This window comes from Rutidosis leptorrhynchoides, chromosome 8 (assembly GCF_046630445.1).
Source record: "Rutidosis leptorrhynchoides isolate AG116_Rl617_1_P2 chromosome 8, CSIRO_AGI_Rlap_v1, whole genome shotgun sequence".
In the NCBI taxonomy this organism is placed as follows: Eukaryota; Viridiplantae; Streptophyta; class Magnoliopsida; order Asterales; family Asteraceae; genus Rutidosis; species Rutidosis leptorrhynchoides.
In genome coordinates this window covers 368143386-368162566 of record NC_092340.1, presented here as the reverse complement: position 1 = coordinate 368162566, position 19181 = coordinate 368143386, and the positions used below count along the sequence as shown (strand labels likewise).

The following is a 19181-nucleotide window of genomic DNA, read 5'->3' as shown; positions in this document are numbered from 1 at the left end:
TAGACGAACCAAGAAAATAAAACATCAAAGCATTAATCATAGCGCAAGCAGATTGCCAAATACCGATATATCAAATACATTAAATGAATTCAGATGCCACAAACAATATGGGCATGTATAGAGCAAGTGTTCACCAAAGGATCACCAAACTAATACAAATACAACTTTATTTTTGAAAGAGCCTTCTCTTGTGATACAATTGATATAACAAGATTTATAACACAGCACGATGCTCACCAGACCTCAGGACGCATCTCGCCAGTAGCAGGAGGCATCCATTTTCCAGAATGGTAGACGCTCTCACCAACTTTCCACCCAGGCACGTCTTTCATTATTCGAGCCTCTTCTTCCAAATATTTCCTCCATTCTTTCACAAATCTAAATTAATACATCCCCAACCAATAAAAAAAAGGAAAAAAAAAAAAAAAAAAAAAAAAAACTCTGATCAACTTGAAGGAGAAGAAAGTAGTAACATTGTAACAACCATGTGTGCTTACCTTCAGGGCCAGACTTTAGGGCGTGCAAAGTGTTCAATCGCACTGGGCCCACAGTCTAAAGGGGTCCAAAAATATAATCCAACAATATATTATATGGTCCATTTATTTACAAGGTTATGAAAATATTACATTTTTTTGCAGTATTATTGGTATTATTCTTATGCATATGAAAAAATTTCGTATACAAAAGGACCTCTTTTTGTTTATTGAACAAGCCCTTAAATTTAACAGGACGGCCTTTTGCTTACCTTTCATCCTCTTCTGCCTGCAGCATGGGCAAGATAGCTCTACGAGCGGCATATTTTTCCTCCTTTATCGCCCTATAAAACCAAACAACGAAAAAGATTAAGATATTGCTTCATGAAGAATCATACAAGACAAAAGGGCAGACGGACCACGCCCAAAAAGGACTAATAACAGACCAATTGGTATTACATTACATGAACAGATTAACTGGTTAAGTCAACTCCATCAGTTGCGGATAGGATCAGTTACGATATTTCAAAAGCCTGTTTCTATCTGCCGAAAAGGAGCCCATCTAATATGTTTTGTTCTATAACCTTTAAGCACTATATTCTATATAGCAACTTAATACTCCATCCGAATTTTTATCATGGCTAGTTTGTCAACAATATAACTAAAGGAACTCATATTTCTTTTGCACTCTCGTTGCTCTTTTCAATTCATGACCCTTAACTTATCAACCAGTTCAATATCATGTTGAATGTTGATATAAACATTGACAAAACTTTTCATGTTTTTAAATAGCTACCCTAGATCCCTACAGCTCATAAACTTATAATGTCATCTTATCATTGTTACAGCTGAAAAAATTGTAAGCTCTACGAAAAGAACTTAGAGTTTGTAATGTTTCTTAATCATCATTTTAAATTGCAACTTGCGTTTTCTATTATGTAACCTGTTAGTAGCGAATAAAGCAATTCCAGCAGCTATTTTATGCATCTATATAAAGTAAAATAGCCAAGATGAAATATCAGAGATGGTTCTTTTATTCGTAGCCACATATCAAATATGATGGTGATTCAACCCCATTTAAGGATCTCTTACAAACCTTAGCAACATCAAGCTTCACATCACATAGTGGCATAGTGCTTCTAAATATAGGTATAAATAACGAGTTAGAAACATGAAGTCATACTTTAAGGAGTGAATTGTTAGAGCTTTTTTCTATGTACACTTGAAGGTGTTCTTGTCAGCAATCAATGTGCTGCCAACGGGTAGTAACTTGTTCAAATTCCATTGTCAAGGCCGAGTTTCGAGAAGTAACAAGTCAACTTTTGATGATAGTTATAACATATTTAATGTTGACTGGGAGCAAATTAATAGAATGTAATTTGCAGAGCAAAATGCATATATTGCCCAATTCAATGGCCATCTGCAGAACCAAGTTTATCGCATTGAGCAATGTCCAAAAACCAAGCTACACCTACTCACTTGTAGCTATAAAAACCAATTCATGTCAACTAAGTGATCTGGAAGATTTAGTATTTCAAGTTCCATATACGATAATCAATGATTACAGTAAGGTCAGGTCATCAAATGAAATGTGTGCACGGGTATCAAGATGAAAAAGACCAAGATTTACAGACTAACAAGTGAGAATACAATGAAAACTAGGACAAAAAAGACACCAGTACTCTCTTCTAAATGTCCTAGCATTAGGTGAAACATACCTTCCTTAATATTTCCAGACTATTTACTTAAATTCCATAAGTTTGAAAGAGAACAAGTATTACCAAGTGAACCTAACAACCAAAAGCAGCAGAATTTGAATCCGATGAAGTCCTATATTTATATTTTGTGATTCCAAAAGACTCGAAATTGATATGCTTCACATGCTTTTTACCAAAATGCACATTATACATCATAAGTTATATGCAGTTATCATATTCTCTAAATATTTACTAGATTTATAATTCTATCAACATGCATTCGCTACCAAGTTTAATGCGCTATTTGTCGCAGTAACCAATTATGCAAGGTCATAGCATCGTTCTACACAAACTTCGTATTGTTGTAAGTACAAATACCAACTAGTGATCTAAACAACTTAAATTTCAGGTTCCAAAAAAGATCTAAGTAGTTACATTAGGCCTATCAAGTGCATATACAAAAACAAACAACCATAACTAGACTACCAAATCCATTATTCACTTCCAAAAAGGCCTGAAACTATTTGCATACAGCATACCACTTAACATTCCTATCAATAAAAGCATAAATTTACACCACCATACCTCCAACATCATATACAGTATATGTATATATTCAATAATACCAAATTGCAATTAGGGTTAGGTTTTCATTTTCAATCACAAAACACTTTTAGTAGATAGTAATTTAGTAGATCAACTCCAATCATCAAATAGATCGCTCCCTACATTTATCCTCAGTCACTCAACTAACTAGGGTTTCAGAAAATATATAAATACAGATATAGATATGAAGAATAATACTAAATTAAAGAGTATATTACCTACGGATCTTGTTGCCCTTTCCGACCTGATACATGCCCCAAGAGAACGCACCGAAAGCAGCAAGGAAGATGGCGACGGCGCTCGGACCTTTTGACGGAATCCGGCGAGCGTATCGGACCGGAGCAAAACCGCCGGGAGGAGGACCGTCTTGGAGTAACGGCATATCCTTAACGCTCGCCATACCTGGCTTGTTCCTAACCGATGCTTCCGTCATCCTTGTTTCTTTCTTTTGTTTCTGCAAATTTTACGGAAATGCAGGATGCTATTGTTGTTGACGAAAGTTTTTAGTTTTTACACAGTGGATGATTCAGGCTATCTTGCGCACGTCGGCACATGTTTGAGTTGGGGTTGCTAACCTACGCATGCTATTATGTTTACGAAAGAGTTACACGAATGGTCCCTGTGATTATATTTAATTTACACGTTTTATCATTTACTCAAAAGTCATTACATCAGTATTTGTATTTTAGAACTATTTAATTTACACGTTTTATCATTTACTCAAAAGTCATTACATCAGTATTTGTATTTTAGAACTTGTCAAGGAGATGCATTTGTTAATACTCGTAGTAACGATAATTGAGTTAGGTTATGTGCCTTGCAGCTTTCGACATTTTTACCCTTCTATAAAGCTACTTTAAACTTGTATTGATTAAGTTATTGTCCATCCTCGCATTAACTGTAACATCCCGCGTTTTTCCGTAAATTATTTTAACACCGTCTTTTTTTTTTTTTTTAATAACATCCCTCGTCACCTATACTCGTGCACTTCGTTAACTAGCGTTCATGATAATCCCGTTACTCGATTATAACATCTCTCGTTAACTTGCGTTTTAAAAATATTCGTTTGGTTATTTCCCGCACCCGACAACAAACTTGAGGGACTAATCTCGCCACTCGGGTAAACTTGGCTAACTAGTGACTCCTCACCACCATACACTTCATTTCACCATCTTCTTCCTCTTTTTCTTTCTTCCTTTTCTCTCAAGAACACAAACACAAAATTCATCATCTAATTTTGATCTTGGAAGCTCACAACAAATCTGACTACATATTCTTAATCCTCTTGTCATCCTCTACGATTTGATACTAACTACACCGATTTTGGGTAACATTTCTAAAACTCTAGATTCCTCAAATTCATGTTTTTGACTTGATATGTTGTTGGTTAGTGTCTATGGCTCGTGTATAACATGAATATATGTTTTGTTTGTTCGATTTGTTGTTTTGAGTAACTAGTTTGAACACTTGAAAATGGGTTTGCTTAATCTTTGATTTTGGAAGATTAAATGTTGTTAAATCGTTAAAGTGCATGTTTTAATTGTGTTACTAGTATCACTAGCTTCATTTTGATGTGTAGGTTGATTTGTAAAACTTCAAAAACATGATTAATGATTTTGTGATTCTTGACTAGGGTTTGATGGTTCTTGACATGAATTTTTGGATGCTTGAATGCCATGGAATGTTAATTGTTAGTGTTTAGTTGTAATGTATGCCTCATTACCTTCAAAACGGCATATCATATGTGAGAATTGGATTCCCGAAACTCAAAATGCATTTGATGAACTTGAAAATTTGAAAATAGACTTTTATTGATTACTTGACGAGAAATTGGTTGTTGAAAATGATGTTTTTGATTGATGATACATGTTTAGTTGTGTTCCTTGTCAAAAGAGTTTTCCAACGGTATAAGATACGCCTTCTAGTTGTTTACGGTTTGCGTTTTATGGTTGTTTGAAGTTTTGACCAAGACTTGAACATTTGAAACTGACCAGGTACCAGGCCACGCCTAATGTCGCGGCGCGACACCTCTGGCCGCGGCGCGGCATATGCCGTGGTCAGATTCTGACCTACTTTGTCAAATTTTGAAAAATGTTTGCTATGCTACGCACCTCCGATTAACATGTAACTTGGCCAACATGCTCATATATGACTTCTAAGCTTAGAAAAATAGTTCGGGACCCGACCCGAACGTGTTGACTTTTCGTTGACTTTGACCAAGTTTGACTTTTAGTCAAACTTAACCAAACTTTTATGCAATCGTTCTAACATGCTTTTATACGTGATTCTTGCATGAAACTTGACAACGTGATTCACATGCTATACTTTTCGAGTCGTAACGAGCCATAGGACTAATTGAACACATTTCACCCGACCTTGTGTCGTAACTGGTTAATTGATACAACTTATTTGTTTAGGTCAAGACTAGCACTATCCTTTGCACACGTTTACTTGTTGAAGTACTTTACTACTCGTGCACTCAAGGTGAGATCATAGTCCCACTTTTACTCTTTTTGAACTTACATTTGGGATGAGAAAACATAAACATTTCTTTACTAAGTGAACACAAGTACAGGAAAACAAACATTCTACATACGAGTTTAGAACAAAATCCTCAATTCGATTATCATTAGTTACACTTGCCGGGTGTAAGCGAGAACTTATGTTGTATGGATCCATATGGGTTTGACAAACCCTCATTCAAACGGTTCGCTACCGTTTACGAATGAAATATATTTTCGAGAAACAGTGTATGTTCTAGCACTAAGTGATGGGGTTCAATGGAAGGAATGTTAAGCATTGATAATTGGGTGCTCGTGAAACAAACTTTTGGAATGTATTACTATTATTTCATTGATGCAAATCTTGTGGTTCACTTGTACTTACTTACTTAAACCTATGATTTCACCAACGTTTTCGTTGACAGATTTCTATGTTTTTCTCAGGTCTTTGAACGCTATGTGAAACATTCTTCCGCTCATTATTTGATACTTGCATTGGATGTCGAGTATACATGCATTTCATGGAGCGTCTTTTGACTTTCTTTAAAACTGTGTCGCATAGGTTTCACATGTAACTATAACTTTGTAACGTAACTTTTGGATGAACAATTCTTGTAAACTTCGAAACAATCTTTATTTTTGAAAGGAATGCGACATATCTTTGGTCAAACGTCACGTTAAAGACCTATGACCATGCAACGGGACCTAAGTAGTCGACGCCGTCAATTGACGATTTGTCGGGGTCGCTACAAGTGGTATCAAAGCGTTGGTTGTAGGGATTTAGAGTTCATTGGTGTCAACCCCGAGTCATAGGGTACATTAGTGAATCTAGACTACAACCGGCATATAGACATGAAGTAGGAATTACTTGACTATTTGTGCATTTATACTCGAACGTTTCTACTCATAACTAACTCTCGCTTCATCTAGATCTTTCGTTGTTTAATTTGATTGACGCGCCACCTTGACTTTATAGAATAATGTCGAATGCACATATGAATCAGGGTAATATAATTGCCGGGATTATATTACGGTGACTCATATGAACGTTCCGACATTACGACATAAAGAATTTAAGGCGAATCAAGGAAAATTTTCTCTTCATCATTATTCCATATCACGATTAGTATTGTTAAGAATACTAATCAACGATATTCTTGTGTCATGAAGGAACAATGGCTCACCAAGGTCAACACAATACCCTTCCCGAAACTTTAGAACAAGCCCTTCAACGAATGATAGCCACCGCCGTGGGTGAGGCCGTGGCCGATCACTTTTCCAACAACAATAATCATGGAGCTGGTAATTCAAACGAGGGGTGCTCCTACAAGAACTTCATGGGGTGCAAACCTCCCACTTTCGATGGAACCGAGGGACCGGTTGCTCTCACCAGATGGTTTGAACAAACGGAAGCCATTTTTAACATAAGCGGTTGTCAGGACCAAGATAAGGTCAAGTTTTCCACCCTCACTTTCACCGGTGTTGCTCTCTCATGGTGGAACACGTATGTACAATCAGTGGGTATCGATGAGGCCCTTACACTCTCTTGGACCGAATTAAGAGAAAGAATGATCACCGAATACTTCCCGCGCGACGAGACTCGAAGGCTCGAACAGGGTCTAAGGAATTTAAAAACGGTCGGGAATGACCTCGAAGCTTATAATCAACGGTTTACCGAACTAGTCTTAATGTGTCCAAATCTCATGACTCCCGAATCCCTAAGAGTCGAACTGTACATGGATGGCCTCCCGAAGAGCGTTCAACACGGGTTAATGTCATCCAAACCCGCCAACCTACAAGAGGCTTTAACGATGGCCCGCCAATCTATAAAAACGGTGAATGAAATTGAAGCGCCGACACCTACGGCCGAGGACCAACCGGGTAACAACAAAAGAAAATGGGAAGCCTCTCCATCGAGCAACTACAACAACAACTTCACCAAGAAGTCCTTCACCTCCGACGGCAAGAAAGGGTATGCCGGAAACCTGCCCTACTGTAACGAATCTCGCAAACATCATTTGGGTGAATGTGGCAAACCATTTTGCATCAGGTGTCAAAGAAGTGGCCATGTGGCCCATATTTGTAAAAGTACCATTACCGTCGCTCAAAAGACGCCCAATGCGCCAAGGGCGGTTGTTTGTTTCGAATGTGGCCAACCGGGTCATTATAGGAATGCGTGCCCAAAGAAGAAAGCCAACCCCAACGCCGCCGTTGAACTTTCAAAATCGACACCTAGGATGCCCGAGACGACGATGGACTAGTCACGGGTACGTTTCTTCACAACAACCCGCATATTTCATACTTATTCGATTCGGTTATCGTTAGACGTTTTATAACCAAGACTTTGACTCGTACTCCTTGCACTCCACCACTCCCCCTAGATATTGCTTAGGCCATTCAAGTGACCCACGAAAAACTATTGTGTGCCACCAAATTTATATCGGAGGATGTACGTTAAACTTATTGGGTGAATAATTTGAATTTTGACTTAACACCTATAGAGTTGAGGAGCTCAAAACCTATTCGTTAAGAAGAAGTGTTTCCCTATCGTCTTGTATAGATTATTGTGAACTAAATAATTTCCGGTTAAGAACCGATATTCTTTTTCCCCGTATCAATGACCTCTTGATCAAGTACGAGGATCTCGTGTGTATACCAAATCGATCTCCATCCTTGTTATCATCAATTGAGGGTTGAGAGAGACGATGTCTCCTAAACCATTTTCTGAACTCGCTACGATAGTTGTAAATCTCTCTTAGTACCGTTCAGTTAATCTAAGGCTCCGTCTGTATTCATAAACCTCCGGAACCGCGTGTGCAAACTTATTTAGACAAATCGTTACCGTACTTATAATTGATGTTCTAAACCTATTCAAGCGAAGAAGAAAACGAACAATGTCTCCGACTTACGCTCGAACACTTGAGAAAAGAGCAACTCTATACCGAATTCTCCAAGTGAGAATTTTGGTTAAACGAAGCTCAATTTTTAGACCATGTTGTTAGTGGTCAAAGTATCTCAATACATCTCGCAATCGGAACCACACGTAATCGGGAAACCCTCACGACTCAGACTTGTATTCGTAAAATCTTAGATCTCGCCGGTTATCACTGAAGATTCATTTCCGACTTTTCTCGTGTTGCACGACCTTTAAACTCGTTAACTCACTGAGGGAAAAATTTAAACCTCTCCGTGTCTGAGCTTTGAACATGATCTTTCACACAAACCTTACTAGCTAAATTCGTTTAGCACACTGGAACTCAAATATGGAAATATTTCTACTTGAACGCCCGAAAGACATACTCTCTCGACTCGAAATCAAGGAAACTGAAATTCGTTAATTTGCTCGATAAATTTGAATACTTATTTATGGATCCGATCAATCTTCTCGTCATCGCGTACCACGATACATAACTCTGCTATTTCACTATTACCGTCTGATATTACTGAGACCAAAGATAACACACAATCCAAGGATACCCCTTTCTTCTTTGACTTAACGTCCTTGTGCTTCTGTTATACGGCCAACTACTACTCAACCCCGAGCTATACAACTACGTGTACTATCTCGTTTCCCACCAAGTCTCAACATTTGGCCACTAGATGCTCGGTATGGCTACCTCAAAATGTGAACTCATCCTATTCTAAGTTCTCATTTCACTCCTATCTTTTCGCTCGTACTTCCGTATACGGAAACCTTTTTATATAATTTCTCAATGGAGAGAGAGACTCTTCACGTGTTACTAGTATTCGCCACGAGGGTGACTAGCCCTTACGAACATTTTTCAGTAGCCGACAAGAAACCTGTTCCAACAAACGCTTTCGAACCCTAACTAATGAAATGTCCCGTTCTTATTGATTAAAAACGTTCCATATTAATTGATTTCGTTGCGAGGTTTTGACCTCTATATGAGACGTTTTTCAAAGACTGCATTCATTTTTAAACAAACCATAACCTTTATTTCATCAATAAAGGTTTAAAAAGCTTTACGTAGATTATCAAATAATGATAATCTAAAATATCCTGTTTACACACGACCATTACATAATGGTTTACAATACAAATATGTTACAACAAAATAAGTTTCTTGAATGCAGTTTTTACACAATATCATACAAGCATGGACTCCAAATCTTGTCCTTATTTAAGTATGCGACAGCGGAAGCTCTTAATAATCACCTGAGAATAAACATGCTTAAAACGTCAACAAAAATGTTGGTGAGTTATAGGTTTAACCTATATATATCAAATCGTAACAATAGACCACAAGATTTCATATTTCAATACACATCCCATACATAGAGATAAAAATCATTCATATGGTGAACACCTGGTAACCGACAATAACAAGATGCATATATAAGAATATCCCCATCATTCCGGGACACCCTTCGGATATGATATAAATTTCGAAGTACTAAAGCATCCGGTACTTTGGATGGGGTTTGTTAGGCCCAATAGATCTATCTTTAGGATTCGCGTCAATTAGGGTGTCTGTTCCCTAATTCTTAGATTACCAGACTTAATAAAAAGGGGCATATTCGATTTCGATAATTCAACCATAGAATGTAGTTTCACGTACTTGTGTCTATTTTGTAAATCATTTATAAAACCTGCATGTATTCTCATCCCAAAAATATTAGATTTTAAAAGTGGGACTATAACTCACTTTCACAGATTTTTACTTCGTCGGGAAGTAAGACTTGGCCACTGGTTGATTCACGAACCTATAACAATATATACATATATATCAAAGTATGTTCAAAATATATTTACAACACTTTTAATATATTTTGATGTTTTAAGTTTATTAAGTCAGCTGTCCTCGTTAGTAACCTACAACTAGTTGTCCACAGTTAGATGTACAGAAATAAATCGATAAATATTATCTTGAATTAATCCACGACCCAGTGTATACGTATCTCAGTATTGATCACAACTCAAACTATATATATTTTGGAATCAACCTCAACCCTGTATAGCTAACTCCAACATTCACATATAGAGTGTCTATGGTTGTTCCGAAATATATATAGATGTGTCGACATGATAGGTCGAAACATTGTATACGTGTCTATGGTATCTCAAGATTACATAATATATAATACAAGTTGATTAAGTTATGGTTGGAATAGATTTGTTACCAATTTTCACGTAGCTAAAATGAGAAAAATTATCCAATCTTGTTTTACCCATAACTTCTTCATTTTAAATCCGTTTTGAGTGAATCAAATTGCTATGGTTTCATATTGAACTCTATTTTATGAATCTAAACAAAAAAAATATAGGTTTCTAGTCGGAAAAATAAGTTACAAGTCGTTTTTGTAAAGGTAGTCATTTCAGTCGAAAGAACGACGTCTAGATGACCATTTTAGAAAACATACTTCCACTTTGAGTTTAACCATAATTTTTGGATATAGTTTCATGTTCATAATAAAAATCATTTTCTCAGAATAACAACTTTTAAATCAAAGTTTATCATAGTTTTTAATTAACTAACCCAAAACAGCCCGCGGTGTTACTACGACGGCGTAAATCCGGTTTTACGGTGTTTTTCGTGTTTCCAGGTTTTAAATCATTAAGTTAGCATATCATATAGATATAGAACATGTGTTTAGTTGATTTTAAAAGTCAAGTTAGAAGGATTAACTTTTGTTTGCGAACAAGTTTAGAATTAACTAAACTATGTTCTAGTGATTACAAGTTTAAACCTTCGAATAAGATAGCTTTATATGTATGAATCGAATGATGTTATGAACATCATTACTACCTTAAGTTCCTTGGATGAACCTACTGGAAAAGAGAAAAATGGATCTAGCTTCAATGGATCCTTGGATGGCTCAAAGTTCTTGAAGCAAAATCATGACACGAAAACAAGTTCAAGTAAGATCATCACTTGAAATAAGATTGTTATAGTTATAGAAATTGAACCAAAGTTTGAATATGATTATTACCTTGTATTAGAATGATAACCTACTGTAAGAAACAAAGATTTCTTGAGGTTGGATGATCACCTTACAAGATTGGAAGTGAGCTAGCAAACTTGAAAGTATTCTTGATTTTATGAAACTAGAACTTTTGGAATTTATGAAGAACACTTAGAACTTGAAGATAGAACTTGAGAGAGTTCAATTAGATGAAGAAAATTGAAGAATGAAAGTGTTTGTAGGTGTTTTTGGTCGTTGGTGTATGGATTAGATATAAAGGATATGTAATTTTGTTTTCATGTAAATAAGTCATGAATGATTACTCATATTTTTGTAATCTTATGAGATATTTCATGCTAGTTGCCAAATGATGGTTCCCACATGTGTTAGGTGACTCACATGGGCTGCTAAGAGCTGATCATTGGAGTGTATATACCAATAGTACATACATCTAAAAGCTGTGTATTGTACGAGTACGAATACGGGTGCATACGAGTAGAATTGTTGATGAAACTGAACGAGAATGTAATTGTAAGCATTTTTGTTAAGTAGAAGTATTTTGATAAGTGTATTGAAGTCTTTCAAAAGTGTATAAATACATATTAAAACACTACATGTATATACATTTTAACTGAGTCGTTAAGTCATCGTTAGTCGTTACATGTAAGTGTTGTTTTGAAACCTTTAGGTTAACGATCTTGTTAAATGTTGTTAACCCAATGTTTATAATAACAAAAGAGATTTTAAATTATTATATTATCATGATATTATGATGTACGAATATCTCTTAATATGATATATATACATTAAATGTCGTTACAACGATAAACGTTACATATATGTCTCGTTTCAAAATCATTAAGTTAGTAGTCTTGTTTATACATATGTAGTTCATTGTTAATATAATTAATGATATGTTTACTTATCATAATATCATGTTAACTATATATATAACCATATATATGTCATCATATAGTTTTTTACAAGTTTTAACGTTCGTGAATCACCGGTCAACTTGGGTGGTCAATTGTCTATATGAAACCTATTTCAATTAATCAAGTCTTAACAAGTTTGATTGCTTAACATGTTGGAAACATTTAATCATGTAAACATCAATCTCAATAAATATATATAAACATGGAAAAGTTCGGGTCACTACAACTAACTTGTCCAAGCATATCTTAAGAAATTATATTCCAACACGGTGTATCATTGTCAATTATCCCGGATCGAAAATACTCGTTACACATCTTGTTTACCAGAAGCCTTCGGAACACGTTTAGACGTGAGTACTGCGTATCTTCCACAAACAGACGAGCTAAGCAAACGAACAATTTACATCTTGGAAAGACATGTTACAAACTTGTATTGTCGCCTTTAGTTGATCCCTCTTACAACAGTAGTTACCACTCGCGTGTTAACGCACACTTTTCGAAACTTTATATAACCACAAATGTTGTTCTCCTATTCGTTGGACCGAAGTAGGTGACAAGCAAATCATCAGATCCGAAATCATTCAAGAAACAACCTTTGAGATAGTTCAAGTCCGAGAAGGGCTCAAGACGGCCCGTGGTCGCCAAAGGAGTTATACCAATGTTAGATGAAAATCTCTCAAATTTAAAGTCAGTAACCGTGTAATATTGAAAACCACACCTTGGAAAGGTGTAATCCGTTTCGGGAAATCGAGGAAATTTATATCCACAATATTGATCCTTTTGAAATCTTGGGGCGTCTTGGAACCGCTTCCTACCGTTTAGAACCTCCGACTCAATTAAGTTTCCGTTTACCTTACGTTCCATGTAACAAACTTAGATACGTGTCCTGCGGAACAGGAACGTGCTATCCTTCTAGATAAACTTACTATTGATGACAACTCCCCTTCGTAGAAAGGCCGGTTGAAACTGTGGATCGTAAAACCAAGCCTTAATACAACATAAAACCCCGACTGTCCAAATTCGTGGGAATGCCCAAGGACGTATCTTCACTTATTCATAGCATTGACAATGCAAGGTCTCAAGGAAGAGACATCGACTATTACTTCCAACTAAATTTCGGGACGAAATTTCTTTTAAGGTGTGGATAATGTAACATCCCGCGTTTTTCCGTAAATTATTTTAACACCGTCTTTTTTTTTTTTAATAACATCCCTCGTCACCTATACTCGTGCACTTCGTTAACTAGCGTTCATGATAATCCCGTTACTCGATTATAACATCTCTCGTTAACTTGCGTTTTAAAAATATTCGTTTGGTTATTTCCCGCACCCGACAACAAACTTGAGGGACTAATCTCGCCACTCGGGTAAATTTGGCTAACTAGTGACTCCTCACCACCACACACTTCATTTCACCATCTTCTTCCTCTTTTTCTTTCTTCCTTTTCTCTCAAGAACACAAACACAAAATTCATCATCTAATTTTGATCTTGGAAGCTCACAACAAATCCGACTACATATTCTTAATCCTCTCGTCATCCTCTACGATTTGATACTAACTACACCGATTTTGGGTAACATTTCTAAAACTCTAGATGCGGGTATTTCTTCTTCATCTGATCTTCACGCTCCCAGGTGAACTCGGGTCCTCTACGAGCATTCCATCGAACCTTAACAATTGGTATCTTGTTTTGCTTAAGTCTTTTAACCTCACGATCCATTATTTCGACGGGTTCTTCGATGAATTGGAGTTTTTCGTTGATTTGGATTTCATCTAACGGAATAGTGAGATCTTCTTTAGCAAAACATTTCTTCAAATTCGAGACGTGGAAAGTGTTATGTACAGCCGCGAGTTGTTGAGGTAACTCAAGTCGGTAAGCTACTGGTCCGACACGATCAATAATCTTGAATGGTCCAATATACCTTGGATTTAATTTCCCTCGTTTACCAAATCGAACAACGCCTTTCCAAGGTGAAACTTTAAGCATGACCATCTCTCCAATTTCAAATTCTATATCTTTTCTTTTAATGTCAGCGTAGCTCTTTTGTCGACTTTGGGCGGTTTTCAACCGTTGTTGAATTTGGATGATCTTCTCGGTAGTTTCTTGTATAATCTCCGGACCCGTAATCTGTCTATCCCCCACCTCACTCCAACAAATCGGAGACCTGCACTTTCTACCATAAAGTGCTTCAAACAGCGCCATCTCAATGCTTGAATGGTAGCTGTTGTTGTAGGAAAATTCTGCTAACGGTAGATGTCGATCCCAACTGTTTCCGAAATCAATAACACATGCTCGTAGCATGTCTTCAAGCGTTTGTATCGTCCTTTCGCTCTGCCCATCAGTTTGTGGATGATAGGCAGTACTCATGTCTAGACGAGTTCCTAATGCTTGCTGTAATGTCTGCCAGAATCTTGAAATAAATCTGCCATCCCTATCAGAGATAATAGAGATTGGTATTCCATGTCTGGAGACGACTTCCTTCAAATACAGTCGTGCTAACTTCTCCATCTTGTCATCTTCTCTTATTGGTAGGAAGTGTGCTGATTTGGTGAGACGATCAACTATTACCCAAATAGTATCAAAACCACTTGCAGTCCTTGGCAATTTAGTGATGAAATCCATGGTAATGTTTTCCCATTTCCATTCCGGGATTTCGGGTTGTTGAAGTAGACCTGATGGTTTCTGATGCTCAGCTTTGACCTTAGAACACGTCAAACATTCTCCTACGTATTTAGCAATATCGGCTTTCATACCCGGCCACCAAAAATGTTTCTTGAGATCCTTGTACATCTTCCCCGTTCCAGGATGTATTGAGTATCTGGTTTTATGAGCTTCTCTAAGTACCATTTCTCTCATATCTCCAAATTTTGGTACCCAAATCCTTTCAGCCCTATACCGGGTTCCGTCTTCCCGAATATTAAGATGCTTCTCCGATCCTTTGGGTATTTCATCCTTTAAATTTCCCTCTTTTAAAACTCCTTGTTGCGCCTCCTTTATTTGAGTAGTAATGTTATTATGAATCATTATATTCATAGATTTTACTCGAATGGGTTCTCTATCCTTCCTGCTCAAGGCATCGGCTACCACATTTGCCTTCCCCGGGTGGTAACGAATCTCAAAATCGTAATCATTCAATAATTCAATCCACCTACGCTGCCTCATATTCAGTTGTTTCTGATTAAATATGTGTTGAAGACTTTTGTGGTCGGTATATATAATACTTTTGACCCCATATAAGTAGTGCCTCCAAGTCTTTAATGCAAAAATAACCGCGCCTAATTCCAAATCATGCGTCATATAATTTTGTTCGTGAATCTTCAATTGTCTAGACGCATAAGCAATCACCTTCGTTCGTTGCATTAATACACAACCGAGACCTTGCTTTGATGCGTCACAATAAATCACAAAATCATCATTCCCTTCAGGCAATGACAATATAGGTGCCGTAGTTAGCTTTTTCTTCAATAACTGAAACGCTTTCTCTTGTTCATCATTCCATTCAAATTTCTTCCCTTTATGCGTTAATGCAGTCAAGGGTTTTGCTATTCTGGAAAAGTCTTGGATGAACCTTCTGTAGTAACCAGCTAGTCCTAAAAACTGGCGTATGTGTTTCGGAGTTTTCGGGGTTTCCCACTTTTCAACAGTTTCTATCTTTGCCGGATCCACCTTAATACCTTCTTTGTTCACTATGTGACCGAGGAATTGAACTTCTTCCAACCAAAATGCACACTTTGAAAACTTAGCGTACAATTCTTCCTTCCTCAATACTTCTAACACCTTTCTCAAATGTTCACCGTGTTCTTGGTCATTCTTTGAGTAAATAAGTATGTCATCAATGAAAACAATGACAAACTTGTCAAGGTATGGTCCACACACTCGGTTCATAAGGTCCATGAACACAGCTGGTGCATTAGTTAAACCAAACGGCATGACCATAAACTCGTAATGACCGTAACGTGTTCTGAAAGCAGTCTTTGGAATATCATCTTCTTTCACCCGCATTTGATGATACCCGGAACGTAAGTCAATCTTTGAATAAACAGACGAGCCTTGTAGTTGATCAAATAAGTCGTCGATTCTCGGTAGTGGGTAGCGGTTCTTGATGGTAAGTTTGTTCAACTCTCGGTAGTCGATACACAACCTGAATGTACCATCTTTCTTCTTGACAAACAAAACAGGAGCTCCCCACGGTGATGTGCTTGGTCGAATGAAACCACGCTCTAAAAGTTCTTGTAATTGGCTTTGCAGTTCTTTCATCTCGCTGGGTGCGAGTCTGTAAGGAGCACGAGCTATTGGTGCAGCTCCTGGTACAAGATCTATTTGAAATTCAACGGATCGATGTGGGGGTAATCCCGGTAATTCTTTCGGAAATACATCGGGAAATTCTTTTGCAATGGGAACATCATTGATGCTCTTTTCTTCAGTTTGTACTTTCTCGACGTGTGCTAGAACAGCATAGCAACCTTTTCTTATTAGTTTTTGTGCTTTCAAATTACTAATAAGATGTAACTTCGTGTTGCCCTTTTCTCCGTACACCATTAAGGGTTTTCCTTTTTCTCGTATAATGCGAATTGCATTTTTGTAACAAACGATCTCCGCTTTCACTTCTTTCAACCAGTCCATACCGATTATCACATCAAAACTCCCTAACTCTACTGGTATCAAATCAATCTTAAATGTTTCGCTAACCAGTTTAATTTCTCGATTCCGACATATATTATCTGCTGAAATTAATTTACCATTTGCTAATTCGAGTAAAAATTTACTATCCAAAGGCGTCAATGGACAACTTAATTTAGCACAAAAATCTCTACTCATATAGCTTCTATCCGCACCCGAATCAAATAAAACGTAAGCAGATTTATTGTCAATAAGAAACGTACCCGTAACAAGCTCCGGGTCTTCCTGTGCCTCTACCGCATTAATATTGAAAACTCTTCCACGGCCTTGTCCATTCGTGTTCTCCTGGTTCGGGCAATTTCTAATAATGTGGCCTGGTTTTCCACATTTATAACAAACTACATTGGCATAACTTGCTCCGACACTACTTGCTCCGCCATTACTCGTTCCGACACCATTTGTTCCTTTCGTTCTATTAATCCCTGGTCCGTAGACCTCACACTTCGCCGCGCTATGACCATTTCTTTTACACTTGTTGCAAAATTTGGTGCAGAACCCCGAGTGATTCTTTTCACACCTTTGGCATAGTTGCTTCTGATTGTTGTTGTTGTTGCGGTTATTATTGTTGTTGGGATGATTGTTGTAGTTGCTGTTGTTGTTGTTGTTGTTGTTGTTGGGCCGTTTGTTGTAGTTGCGATTGATGTTGCGATTGTTGGGATAATTGTTGCGATTATTGTTGTAATTGCTGTTGTTGTTGTATTGGTGATTCTTATCACCGTTTTCCTCCCACTTTCTTTTGACTTGCTTCACATTGGCCTCTTCAGCAGTCTGTTCTTTAATTCTTTCTTCAATCTGGTTCACTAGTTTGTGAGCCATTCTACATGCCTGTTGTATGGAGGCGGGCTCGTGTGAACTTATATCTTCTTGGATTCTTTCCGGTAATCCTTTCACAAACGCGTCGATCTTCTCTTCCTCATCTTCGAATGCTCCCGGACACAATAGGCACAATTCTGTGAATCGTCTTTCGTACGTGGTAATATCAAATCCTTGGGTTCGTAACCCTCTAAGTTCTGTCTTGAGCTTATTGACCTCGGTTCTGGGACGGTACTTCTCGTTCATCAAGTGCTTGAATGCTGACCACGGTAGTGCGTACGCATCATCTTGTCCCACTTGCTCTAGATAGGTATTCCACCATGTTAATGCAGAACCTGTGAAGGTATGCGTAGCGTACTTCACTTTGTCCTCTTCAGTACACTTACTTATGGCAAACACCGATTCAACCTTCTCGGTCCACCGTTTCAATCCGATCGGTCCTTCGGTTCCATCAAATTCCAAAGGTTTGCAGGCAGTGAATTCTTTGTAGGTGCATCCTGCACGATTTCCTGTACTGCTAGATCCAAGGTTATTGTTGGTATGTAGCGCAGCCTGTACTGCGGCTATGTTTGAAGCTAGAAAAGTACGGAATTCCTCTTCATTCACATTCACGATGTGTCGAGTAGTCGGTGCCATTTCCTTCAAAATAGTTAAATGGAACAAGTTAATCATACAGAATATTAAGAGTAGTTAATAGTATTTCGTAGCATAATATGAACTCATTTATAAAAGCTTTTTCTTCATATTAGCGTTTTATAAGTTTAAATTCGGGTAGTACCTACCCGTTAAGTTCATACTTAGTAGCTAATATACAATTCAACTACTACAATTCTATATGAAAAACTGATTATAATAATATTTCGCGTTCAAACTTTTATACAATATTTTACAAACTTACAATACCGCTTATTTTACATAAAGCATGAAATATAGCACACAATAACTTTGATACAAGATAGTTGTGAAGACAATTCTAGCTAGTACACAAGTCGTTCAGCAAAGGCAATAAAGACACGTAATTCATACGTCCAGAAACAAGTCATGCATTCTGGTTTTACTAGGACTACTTCCCATCCTTGGTCTTGTGCAACATAACCGTTATGGCCGTTGATAAGACAGCGTGTTGTAACGTCATCAAAGGGACGAGGGTTACGTAATGTCCAACAGTCCCGTAATAATCTAAAAACCTCATTTCTTACCCCAATTACCGACTCCGTCACTTGTGGAAACGTTTTGTTTAATAGTTGTAGCCCGATGTTCTTGTTCTCACTTTGGTGAGAAGCGAACATTACTAATCCGTAAGCATAACATGCTTCTTTATGTTGCATGTTAGCCGCTTTTTCTAAATCACGAAGTCCAATATTCGGATATATTGAGTCAAAATAATTTCTTAACCCGTTGCGTAAAATAGCATTTGGGTTCCCCGCAATATATGCGTCAAAGTAAACACATCGTAACTTATGGGTTTCCCAATGTGATATCCCCCATCTTTCAAACGAAAGTCTCTTATAAACCAAGACATTCTTGGAACGTTCTTCGAATGTCTTACA

At 37.4% G+C, this 19181-nt stretch overlaps 1 protein-coding gene across 1 annotated transcript; it reads right to left on the bottom strand.

Moving 5' to 3' along the window:
* On the bottom strand, positions 1–3258 carry LOC139861153 (NADH dehydrogenase [ubiquinone] 1 alpha subcomplex subunit 13-A). The gene is made up of 3 exons (XM_071849450.1): positions 2995–3258; positions 746–817; positions 1–378 (listed from the first exon to the last, which is right to left on the bottom strand). The coding sequence occupies exons 1-3, from the start codon at positions 3207–3209 to the stop codon at positions 234–236; spliced, it is 432 nt and encodes a 143-aa protein (XP_071705551.1). The 5' UTR covers positions 3210–3258; the 3' UTR covers positions 1–233.
* Positions 3259–19181: the final 15923 nt, after the last annotated feature.

Bases quoted from the DNA above. Each gene is read 5' to 3' on its own strand.
- LOC139861153 (XM_071849450.1), bottom strand. From the start codon at position 3,209: ATGACGGAAGCATCGGTTAGGAACAAGCCAGGTATGGCGAGCGTTAAG. The intron at 818-2,994 runs GTAATATACTCT...TTGGTTTTATAG, and splicing joins AAGGGCAACAAGATCCGTAG to GGCGATAAAGGAGGAAAAAT. The intron at 379-745 runs GTAAGCAAAAGG...GTATTAATTTAG, and splicing joins CAGGCAGAAGAGGATGAAAG to ATTTGTGAAAGAATGGAGGA.